The sequence below is a fragment of the Mugil cephalus genome, chromosome 16 (assembly GCF_022458985.1).
Source record: "Mugil cephalus isolate CIBA_MC_2020 chromosome 16, CIBA_Mcephalus_1.1, whole genome shotgun sequence".
Taxonomy (NCBI): Eukaryota; Metazoa; Chordata; class Actinopteri; order Mugiliformes; family Mugilidae; genus Mugil; species Mugil cephalus.
This window is the reverse complement of record NC_061785.1, coordinates 79519-91712: the sequence shown is the minus strand read 5'-3', so window position 1 is coordinate 91712 and position 12194 is coordinate 79519. Positions and strand designations below refer to the sequence as shown.

Here is a 12194-nt window from a genome sequence, read left to right as displayed (position 1 = left end):
TTGAGATTATGATTATTAGTATTACACCTCAAATAAATACTGTGTATGATTTTAAATGCACTGATTAAGATCAAAGCTAATCATAACTCTTGAATTAAGAAGAATCGTCTTGTTAAGTTGCTCTGGATTTAGTGTTTTTTTCACTCAATTTGAGTAAGAAACAAAAAGTGAAATAAGAATTGAAAAGCTAGTTTTGAGATTATTTGACTTGCATACAGTACTTGGAATGAGTGTTTCTTATTTTAAGATATTATTCACTTGCATAATATGTATTTTTCCTTATTTTAAGAAATCTTGCCAAGTGTGATTATCTTACTGCACTGGCAGATTATTTCACTTAGTTTTAACCTATATCCGCTCAAACCAAGTATTTCTTATATTAAGACTATTCATTTTTGCAGTGAAGCTACTGTGAGGAAACGTTTGCCAGTCCAGTTGCCTTTTTGTTTTCTTTTTTTATTTTATTTATTTATTTATTTTTTTTACCATCACCTGGATGACTGAGAACATTCACAGACATTTTAACAAAGTACTTTTATTTCTTTTTACCTGTTCCTCATCTGTTATTTTTGTGTGAGTGTATGTTGCGTGTATTATTGAATGCGTTGACCACTGTGGTCAACTCTCTCATTTATGTGCTTTATAAATAAATTGATACTCCCTGGTTATATTTAACTCTGACTTTATTAACATATCTGTTCTGTTGAACATCAGATCAGAGACTAAACACACTGAAGCTTTACTCACCATTTATTCTCCCTCCTCATCAGACTGCTCTTCATCATAAACAGGAAGTAATGGATCAGTCTTATATAAAGCCAGACAGTACACCACTGGGTTATATAACTCACAGCTTCTATTGAACTGAACCAAACAGGAAGTTTCGACTAGGTGGGTTCTGAGTTTCTTCAGCGCCTCCTACTGGCCGACAGACGCAACATCATCACTGAGTGACCCTGATCCAACTGCTCTTAATCCAGGCTCCAGAAACATGTCATAGACTGAATCCAGTTACTCAATGCAGGTGTACCATGAAGAACAAGTTTTCAGGACATACTTCAGACTTATCTGTTGAAACCGTCTTGTAGCTGGAGTTGCTACACGATTGTCAAAAATAATAAAGTGTGTGATTGATACATTTACCTTGTAAAACTACTGTAAACTAATCCTGTACAGTTTACAACAACCAGAGTCTGACACAATCATTCACTACATGACCAACTTCAACATCAACAACTTAGGAAACCACATAAATATTTTCTCTAAAGTGTTAATGGGGCTTTTCAGTCCATGTGAAACTCCAGATTTACAGGGCGAAAGGTCAACGTCAACATGATCTACTGGTCTACCTGGTGTACCTGATGGAGGTCCAGGCTGGTCTACAGGTGGGGATGGATCCTTCTCAGGAGGTAGTCATCAGAACAACGGAGGCTGAGAGTAGAGACCACATATACCAAGAGCATAGGTCAGAGAAGATCCATGTATGTCTAATAGAACATCATCAGACAATTTTTAATTTTTTCACATTTGAGAAGCCATTGCTCCTGAAGATTATCAAAGTATTTATGGCTATTGAACAAACACCATTATATTCAATCTATCAAACATCTATTATATAAGACCATTTCTTACGTCCAGCTCAAATCTGTACGCATGCCATGATATTTTCGCACATAAAGTACTGTTTTACAACCAGGACACACGCAAAAGAAAATACAGTAAAACCTATGAAGCCTCTCTTCAAGAAGGCAGTTAAAAATTTAGACAGGAAACCCCTTCACTTTCATTATTGTAATGTCCTAAAAAAGTATAATATTCTTGATCTAGACAGCTATCAAATCTTTATGGATGTCTGTCTCATCTTCAAAGTTTTAAATGCTCTTGTCCCCTCACCACAGAATGAATTCATCCAGAGAAAAAACATTGAAGGTTGAAGAACGAGAGCTCTAAGTAGAGGTGACTGTAATGTACCTAGGTGTGGAACTAATTTCTCCCAAATGGTCTTATCTGTGAGAGGAACACATTCCTGGAACAAGTCACTACCACACATCCCAAACTCTATCAGATATGGCTCACATAGCCTTAATAGTTTTCTTAATCTGATACATACTACTGTCTGTCTGTGTCCTTTTTGGATTGCTTTGACATTGTCTGTCTGTGTCTGGTCCTGTAATTGTCTGCTGTATGATTGTTGTTTTATAGTCTTCTCTGTCTGTGTTATGTAGCTGCCTTGGGACTACAGCTAAATATTGCATTTGTGCTAAGTCCAGCGCATTTACACTGGTGACTAATGCATCAGCGTTGTTTAATGTGCATTCACCCAATTCAGTAAACTAATAATGATAATAAGTTTGTGAATGTTTCTGGCTGGGGCTCTTCCTGTGATTATTTAAAATGATCTAATCAGATTGAAAGAAGAGGAACTAGTTCAGTTCCACTGATGTTCAACTAGTGAGGTCAGAGGGCACTTTGCAAATGAGTGTGTATGTGTGTGTGTGTGTGTTCTACCTATATTAAGACGATGACGGAGAGGAAGCGTCCCATCGTCTCCTGTCAACTACAGAAGGAAACGAGTAGAGACGACATGGAGCTACAGAGGTAAGACTCATATTTGGTCGTCTCTGAACAGGGCCTGAAAGGAAACTAGACTCTAATCCAAGAGACACTCAACTTTATCAGCTTCATCATTGGTACTTTAGAAACTTCTCAGATGAGAAGGTTAACGTCTGCTTGCATGTTATATTTGGATTTAAGAATACCTGTAGTAGAACTGATCCCGGAACCTTTCTTTTCTTATGTCAGGTCTGAGCTGATCAGTTGGGTCGATGAAGAGGAGGAGGAGGAGAAGATGATGATGATGGTAAGACAGGTTCAGAATATTTCTACTCCGTGTGTTCAAAACACGGGGCCACTTGGTGTCCTTTTTATTGGGAACATCCAGCAGAGTCCATCTAGAGGATGAATCTCAGATGTGACCAGGTGTTCCTAATAAACTGGACCTGTGGTTGTTCATGTTCATTGGCTGGATCAAGGTAAACATACATGTTGTTCACTAATGAATGGAGTGTTCTTTAAATATCAACTTTTATTTTAACTTCAACTTCACCCTGACCTCTGACCTCTGACCTGTGACCATGGATAATAACCAGGCTCACCTGTCGCTGTCATGGCAACAGCTGAACTGATTCATTCACAGTGGATTCATGTTTCTGTGAATGTTTAAGTGGAGGTCAGATATTATTCTACTGGAGCAGAATCAGCTACATGTTACCATGTCTATATGTCTATGTGTACAAGCAGCATCTGTGTGTGTTTACTGTTTACTGCCAGTGATCACATGACACCACTGACCTCTGACCTTGCTCCACTGGAAAGTGATCCAATTCACAAAGCCATAAACTGAGGCTACCAATAGAGTTTTATAAGGAGGGGGCGGAGTCAGGTGTCAAGAGGTGGGTCCTATTGTTATTTTTGTCCTGTTATTGGGGACAAGGTATCTCTCAGGCCTGAACTGAGGACGGTTGATGATAAAAGTAGTTGTAGTAAAAATGACTCAAGAGGTGTTTCTCTGTCTTCAGCAGGTGGAGGACGAGGACTATGAGATGTCTGTCTCTCAGGAGAAACAGGACACTCAGGACAGAAACACTCTCTCTGAACATCCAGTCAGTCTCAAGGTCAGAGGACAAGAAGTGTCCTTTAGTTTAAGTCCTGGAGGTGTTGACATGAATGCAACATCTATCATGATGTCAGAAGCAGAAATACTTTATTAATCCCTGAGTGTAAATTGGGGTCATCACAGTTACTCGCATAAACCACAGAATAAAAACAGAATTAGGTATAAAAAGAAGGAAGAATACGACAAAGACGAGACAAAATAAGTGAAACTTCTACACAGATATGGACTGTATTTACTTTGCATTTAGAGATGAATTGCAAAGTCTGATGGCTGCAGGAAAGAAAGATTTCTTGTGCCAACGCAACTAGTAAAAAATCAGCTTGTCAAGATTTCTTGAAATCTTTTGAGATAGAAGTGGTCTTGAAATTAGCCAGGAAAACTTATTTGGAGCTATATTTTACTAGTATTAGAAAGTGGCTTGTAATGCTCAAAAGTAGCTTTTTGTTTTTTCACTGTTCATGGCATCCCCCTTACTTCAAGTGTATTTAACTCATTAAGTTCTAAAATAGCGACATTGTCCTAGATTTTAGACCACCACCATCTTGAAATAAGATTAGAAAGTGATTATTTAAGCATTTTAGGATAAAATATGTCTTGAAGTTAGCTGGAAATACTCATATTTTTTACTTCTTGTATCATAATATTAATCATGATAATTAATCTCAATTCAAGTGCATTTAACTTACTGTAAGCTCTACAATAGTGATAAAGAAATACAATAGCATAAGAAAGAACATGCCTTTTCAGCTCTGAAATGCAGGAGTCAACAGTTTCCTACAGTCCAGTGCAGTTAGTCAGTTACACTGAGGGTTCACAGCATGAAGTGTTTGACTGGAGCTAGAGGCCTGCGAGAGACTGTTTTCTTCATCTGAAATTCAGCTCCGGCTGAATTTATGACCATTACCGCCCGCACCCGCAACGTGTGTGTTACACTCCCGCACCCGCAAAACTTTGAGTATTTATGCCCACACAATAATAGAAATGCATTGATTTTGTTTCTTCTCCCATCCCACAGGAGAAAACACATCATTTTCTGGGCTATTAATAAAGAGATTCATGGGGTTGTTTGTTTCGTTTTCCTGGAGAACAGAGCAGGTGTGTCGCCTCATCCCAGAGGTGCCAGATTTGTGTCCGTTGTAGACTAGTATTTTTGGACATTTGTTACAGCTAACAAAGTCCAGTTGGTTTCCATCTTTGTCATAGACAATTACGAAGTTTCTCCAAATGTCAGATTTGCTTTGTCTTAGTGCTGTAAATACCGTCTTTGAGCTTCCTTTCGACATTATTTGTTGACCCCCCGATTCCGCAGTGTTTTTGTTTTGTTTTTTTAGCCGCCCGCTCCCGCCTGTTGCAAGGTTCATACCGTCCGCTCCCGCAAGATTTGAGTTCCCAATGCAGCCCTCTAACTGGAGCACCAGTCATGTTTTGGCTCACAGTGTTATCTGAGCTCCCTTTGCTGTTCGTCGCAAGAAGTTCTCTGGGTCTGGGAAAAACTGCCATAGAACAAACTGTATGAAACAGCTGACTAGCCCAGACTAGTTAGTGCATTAACAACAGATAAAGAAATTATACAGAATATACATAGTGTATATAGCAATCTACAATTTTGGAGAAACTCATGAATTCTAAATAATTTACATTTACGTTGTGGCTACTCAGAAGGTTAATGTCTTAGTATAGAATTGAGTAGATTCACCCCAGTAATTGGATTTAAATAAAACAAGTAACCAGTGTCATGCTCAGTTTATCCAATTTATAATAAAAACCAGTTTCATTGCTAGCAAGTTAGCTCAAGTAGCGTTAGCTCGTGCTCGGCTGCAACAGTGTACACAACAAATACACATTCAAACATGGATAATATTTAAAACGTATGTGACTAAAAAACACGAGACATACGATACAACTTAACCTGCAATGAAATACGAATTCAAAAGGTCTCGGACGAGGCAGCTTTATTACGTACCTGTAACGTTCCCTCCAGAGAGCCGTACTGCTGTTCTTCTTCTTTGTGTTCGCTACTCCGCATGTCCAACTTTCAACCAGTACGATGGAAAAATGAGACTTCTCACTTCTTAAGAAAACAAGTGAATGTATTATGTTCACTTAGATTCTGAATAAAACACAGTGTTTTTCAGAGATGGAAATAGCCATGCAGTGTCATCTCTCATTTAATCTTTAATGAGGACTGCGCAGTAGGTAAAACCACTGCTGAACCATAGACTGCTACTATTTGCTACTGCTATCCCAAAACAGGGATTTATGGCAGAAATTATTTTGTAACTTTGTAACTATAACTGAATATTAAAAAATCCTGGGTTTGTGTATTATTGTATTTTATTCCATTTTGTTGGAGTTTTATTTTGATTGAAGGAATACTTCAACATTGTGGGAATCCCTAGTCTTGTGATCACCATGAGTCAAACAGCAGAGGCTCCAGAGAGTTTTCATCAAAATCCTTTGAAACTTAAGGCTTTCCTACAAACAAGATATATTTTCTTAAATCAAGTAAGTCTAATTCTTGAAACAAGATGGTTTATCTTTTGCAAATAACGCAGCAGGTTAAAAACCTCTTCAAATGTCAAAAAAGCCCGTTTCATATGACATATGACTCAAAACAAGATGTTTTCAAGACTTTTTCACTTAACAAGATATTCAAGATGTATTGTCTTAAAACAAGTCCCAATATCTTGCTGAAATGGTTCTTGTTAGGCAGTTGTGTCTTATAATAAGTGTAATGAGATATTTTGAAAGAGACAAATAAACTTGGTAAGATTTAGATTTTTTCCATTGTGAGGTGGATGTAGCTTAGACAGTATCCACAGAGTCACAACACCACCAGCCCCAAGGATGAGTTCCTTGATCTTTGATCTTTTCATCTTTTCACTTTCAACCTTCATAGAACAACCTGATAGAACGTCCTCAGCATCAGACTCATGCGTCCTCAGCATTGTCCTGCAGATGTTAAAGGACGTTTTCAGGAAATACAGGCGACTTTGGCCCTGTAGACTGCTTCAGTTTGGTTTCTTAGTCCAGTCTATCTTATTGTTCATGTGTATTCCAATGTATTTTTAATCTTCTACAATGTCCACATGAATGGGCACAGAGACCCCATGGATGCCTTAGTCCTCATAAGATAGACCACCAACTCCACTGAGCTGTAGTTGGTCCTGCTCATCCCCCAAAAACATGTTATATTATTCTATTATCATTGCAGTGGCGCTAGTAACAGAGTGAAGTTGGTTCCGTCTCCTCTGTCTTTCTGTCTTGGTCCAGACGGACAAATCAGGACGTCCCCTTCTAGAGACTCCAGCTGACCTGCAGAACCTCCTGCTACTCAGGAAGACCAAGAAGCAACAGAAAGCTGCTCTCAAGAAGCCTGCAGAGCCCCCTGCTGTCCAGAGAGTGGTGAGACTGTCTGGTGTCTGTCCAGTAACAAGACTGAGACACAACTAGAGGAGTTTTAACTTCTGTTCATTCATGACGTTAAAGAGCAGGAGTTTATTTGTCTCTCAGCCCTTTTATGTGGACGAAGACGACTTCTTTCAAGCCTGCGACCAGAACCAGCTGCTGGTGACTGACAGATACCTGTCAACAGGTGGAGACATCAATGCCTGTGACACAGTGAGTCAAGATGCAGTAAGACGTGCACTACAAGAACACACACAGTAGACAACAGCTACAAGTCTGAAGATGAAATTAAATAGTGACTGTTAACACAACATGTTTGAGTTTTGAGGAGAATCCTTCAGGTCAGTAGGAAGTCCAGCAAACTTTATCTTTAGGATCAGAATAGATTCATAGATTTATGGTAATGACTGTTAAACACATGAGGAACTTTCCTTAGTTCTTAAATGGTCTGAAATCAGGTGTGTCTGGTTCAGTTTGAGCGAACAGGTCTCCACAGATCCAGCTTGAAGGGAAACACAGAGGTCATCAGCAAATTGCTGGAGGCTGGAGCTGACGTCCACCGTCGAGACAAGGTATACCTCACCGTGTCTGTCCCTCAGTAGACCGGTCTTAGTGTTGGTGTTAATGGTACTGTTCTGTCCAGCTGGGCTCCACATGTGTCCACTCTGCCTGTCGTGGAGGACACCTGTCTGTCCTCAAACTGCTGTTGAGCCACGGAGCTGATTTCACTGCAACAGACAAGGTAATAACACATGAGGAAATGACTGTTGTGTCACTTGACATGTCTCCTGTTATGTCTCCATATGTTTTTCCTGTCCTGTCTCTTGACATGTCTCCTGTCATGTCTCCATATGTTTCTCCTGTCTTGTCTCCCATCTTGTCTCCTGTTATGTAAACATGTCTCATGTTGACATCAGCTGGACAGTACCCCTCTTCATGTCTCTGTGAGGACTGGACACCTGGACTGTGTTGAATACCTGATTGACTGTGGAGCAGAGCTGAACACCCAAGACAAGGTGAGACACGACTTGTTACAACTTCAACATATCTCCTCAGTCTGTAGGTGTAGTCAGTCTGTAGTTGTGGTTGTAGTCAGTCTGTAGGTGTAGTTGTGGTCAGTCTGTAGTTGTAGTTGTAGTCAGTCTGTAGTTGTAGTCAGTCTGTAGGTGTGGTTATAGTCAGTCTGTAGTTGTAGTCAGTCTGTAGGTGTGGTTGTGGTCAGTCTGTAGTTGTAGTTGTAGTCAGTCTGTAGTTATAGTCAGTCTGTAGGTGTGGTTATAGTCAGTCTGTAGTTGTAGTCAGTCTGTAGGTGTGGTTGTTGTCAGTCTGTAGGTGTGGTTATAGTCTGTAGGTGTAGTCAGTCTGTAGGTGTGGTTGTGGTCAGTCTGTAGTTATAGTTAGTCTGTAGTTGTGGTTGTAGTCAGTCTGTAGGTGTAGTCAGTCTGTAGTTGTGGTTGTAGTCAGTCTGTAGGTGTAGTCAGTCTGTAGGTGTGGTTGTGGTCAGTCTGTAGTTATAGTTAGTCTGTAGTTGTGGTTGTAGTCAGTCTGTAGGTGTAGTCAGTCTGTAGTTGTGGTTGTAGTCAGTCTGTAGGTGTAGTCAGTCTGTAGGTGTGGTTGTGGTCAGTCTGTAGGTGTGGTTATAGTCAGTCTGTAGTTGTAGTCAGTCTGTAGGTGTGGTTGTTGTCAGTCTGTAGGTGTGGTTATAGTCAGTCTGTAGTTGTAGTTATAGTCAGTCTGTAGTTGTTGTCAGTCTGTAGGTGTGGTTGTGGTCAGTCTGTAGTTGTAGTTGTAGTCAGTCTGTAGTTATAGTCAGTCTGTAGTTATAGTCTGTCTTTAGGTGTGGTTATAGTCAGTCTGTAGTTGTAGTCAGTCTGTAGGTGTGGTTATAGTCAGTCTGTAGTTGTAGTCAGTCTGTAGGTGTGGTTGCTGTCAGTCTGTAGGTGTGGTTATAGTCAGTCTGTAGGTGTAGTCAGTCTGTAGGTGTGGTTGTGGTCAGTCTGTAGTTATAGTTAGTCTGTAGTTATAGTCAGTCTATAGGTGTGGTTGCTGTCAGTCTGTAGGTGTGGTTGCTGTCAGTCTGTAGGTGTGGTTATAGTCAGTCTGTAGGTGTAGTCAGTCTGTAGGTGTGGTTGTGGTCAGTCTGTAGTTATAGTTAGTCTGTAGTTATAGTCAGTCTGTAGGTGTGGTTGTAGTCAGTCTGTAGGTGTGTTTGTAGTCTGTAGATGTGGTCGTGGTCAGTCTGTAGTTGTAGTTATAGTCAGTCTGTAGTTGTAGTCAGTCTGTAGGTGTGGTTGTAGTCAGTCTGTAGGTGTAGTCAGTCTGTAGGTGTGGTTGTGGTCAGTCTGTAGTTATAGTTAGTCTGTAGTTATAGTCAGTCTATAGGTGTGGTTGCTGTCAGTCTGTAGGTGTGGTTGCTGTCAGTCTGTAGGTGTGTTATAGTCAGTTGTAGGTGTAGTCATCTGTAGATGTGGTTGTGGTCATCGTAGTTGTAGTCAGTCTGTAGATGGGTGTGTCAGTCTGTGTTTATCGTCTGTAGGTGTGGTTGTAGTCATCGTATTATAGTATAGTTATGTGTCTTCCCCAGGCTGATCACTACATGGAGACGCTCTTGTTCTTTTTGTCTCAGGGTGTGACAATAGTTACTTAATGTGTCCAAACTTAAGGAGCTCATAATTGACTTGAGATGCAACAAAACACAGCTGCAGACAGCATCTTCCAAGGTAAACTGGTAGAAAAGGTTGCTTCATGTATTATATAATATATAACATAATATCTAGGCACCTTTTTTGACGAGAACCTCAAATTGGATGTAAATACTGCAGATATTGTGAAGCAGGGGCAACAGAGAATTCTTCTTCTCCACAAACTGATTTTTTTTCTCAGTTAGTCCTATTATCCTCTTTCCTTTATTGAAAGTCTCCTGTGTTTTACACTCATCTGTTGGTTCTCCAGCCTTACACTGAGAGATAATAATAATAAAAAAAGCTTGCATAACATTATAAAAACATGTTCCAAGATCACAGGAGTGAATTTTAGGGACTTGACCAACAAATGCTTAGGAAAGCAACCAACATTTTGTCTTCTCCTGATCATGTGCTTGCCTGTTGCCCTGTTAAAATATTTTATACCCTCTGCTGTTCATCTCTAATTCTATATATCTGTTCCTATCATATGTGTATTTTGTAATAGTATGCAACCTGTTCAGACTAATTGCCCCTTGTCCACGAACCGAAGGATTAACATTTTGAGCCCCAGAATGTGCCATATGACGAGGTGTCCTTCAGCAAGACACTGAAACCCCAGTTGCTCCCAGTGCAACTGGCGCTGGTGTGTGAATGTGAATGTGAATGCGTGAGTGAATGGGTGCATGTGTCTGTGACTGTAAAAGCGCTTTGAAAACCAATAGGTAGAGAAGTGCTTTGTAAAAGCAAGACCATTTACCATTTACCTGAGAAAGTGAATCTGAATCTAGTTGTAGTTGTCGTCAGTCTTTTGTTGCCGTCCTCTGTGTGACGTGTGATGTGTGATGTGTTCAGGAAGGAGACACTCCGCTGCACGACGCCGTTCGTCTCAACAGGTTTAAAATGATTCAACTGCTGCTGCTGCACGGCGCTGACACACACACCAGCAACCAGGTAACACACACACCAGCAACCAGATAACACACACAAACACACACACCAGCAACCAGATAACACACACAAACACACACACCAGCAACCAGATAACACACACAAACACACACACCAGCAACCAGATAACACACACAAACACACACACCAGCAACCAGATAACACACACAAACACACACACCAGCAACCAGGTAACACACACAAGCACACAAACACACACACCAGCAACCAGGTGACACACACACCAGCAACCAGATAACACACACAAACACACACCACCGAACACACACACCAGCAACCAGTTAACACACACACCAGCAACCAGATAACACACACACCAGCAACCAGGTAACACACACAAACACACAAACACACACACCAGCAACCAGGTAACACACACACCAGCAACCAGGTAACACACACAAACACACACACACCAGCAACCAGGTAACACACACAAACACACACACACCAGCAACCAGGTAACACACACACCAGCAACCAGATAACACACACAAACACATACACCAGCAACCAGATAACACACACAAACACACACACACACAGTTGTTAATGCATTTCATCTGTGTTGGTGTTAACGACATCAGCGAACCATCTACTGACCAGAACAAACCAGTTTCATTGACTTGATGCCATAGTGACTTAATTTTTTACATTAAAGACATCTGACATGTCCATAGACTGATCATGTGATACGTCTTTGTCCTCAGAGTGGACAATGTCCTCTGGACGAGGTGAAGGACTGGCAGAACGACACAAAGACTCTCCTCACCGAGCAAAACAACACTAAGTGATGTTTAAATGTCCAAGTATCTACTCATCCACACTACAATACCCATGATCTTCAGCTACCTACATGTACAAATACTGCTCCCTTTACTACAACAACTGTAACTAGTGGTCCCCATACTACTAGAAAGGCAGAGATGCTACTACTGCTACTACTATTCACCATGTAAACATAAAGTACTATTACTGCTGGTATCACACAGTAACATAATCAGATACTACTAGTCACCAGGTAGAGATACTACTACTACTAGCAGGACTAGACAAGAGATACCAACTGATACTTGTTAATTATTAACTAATAGTCTAAATAAAATAAAGGTATAAACACGTTAATAATACTGCTCCTGCAGTGACACTCAGTTAAATTCTTGGCCAGGTAATTTAAAGCTCACCTAAACCCGTCTGTTCTCTAACTGTTGATTATTTTCTGGATTCCTCTGGCTGACTTCCTGCTTTCTTTTTCTTTTATTCTTCACTTTGTTGTATTAGAAATGTGTTTAAAACATTAAACATTAAAAGTTGTGCCTCCTCCTCATTTCTGCTGTTTTACATTTGGTTAGTTATCTCTTTCTTTCATATTCTCCACAAAATGATCAAAAGTTAATTTTTTTATAAAAATGTCTTGGTCTTGGTCCTGTTTAGAAGGAAATGAAACAAAACCCACA

The 12194-nt window shown here is 40.3% G+C and overlaps 1 protein-coding gene across 1 annotated transcript; it reads left to right on the top strand.

Moving 5' to 3' along the window:
• The first annotated feature begins 2503 nt into the window (after window positions 1–2503).
• On the top strand, window positions 2504–12064 carry LOC125022532 (ankyrin repeat domain-containing protein 1-like). The gene is made up of 10 exons (XM_047609243.1): window positions 2504–2598; window positions 2803–2860; window positions 3579–3674; window positions 6950–7081; window positions 7190–7297; window positions 7558–7656; window positions 7728–7826; window positions 8002–8100; window positions 10621–10719; window positions 11448–12064. Exons 1-10 carry the CDS (start codon window positions 2522–2524, stop codon window positions 11529–11531), a joined length of 951 nt encoding a protein of 316 aa, XP_047465199.1. The 5' UTR covers window positions 2504–2521; the 3' UTR covers window positions 11532–12064.
• The last annotated feature ends 130 nt before the right edge of the window (window positions 12065–12194 follow it).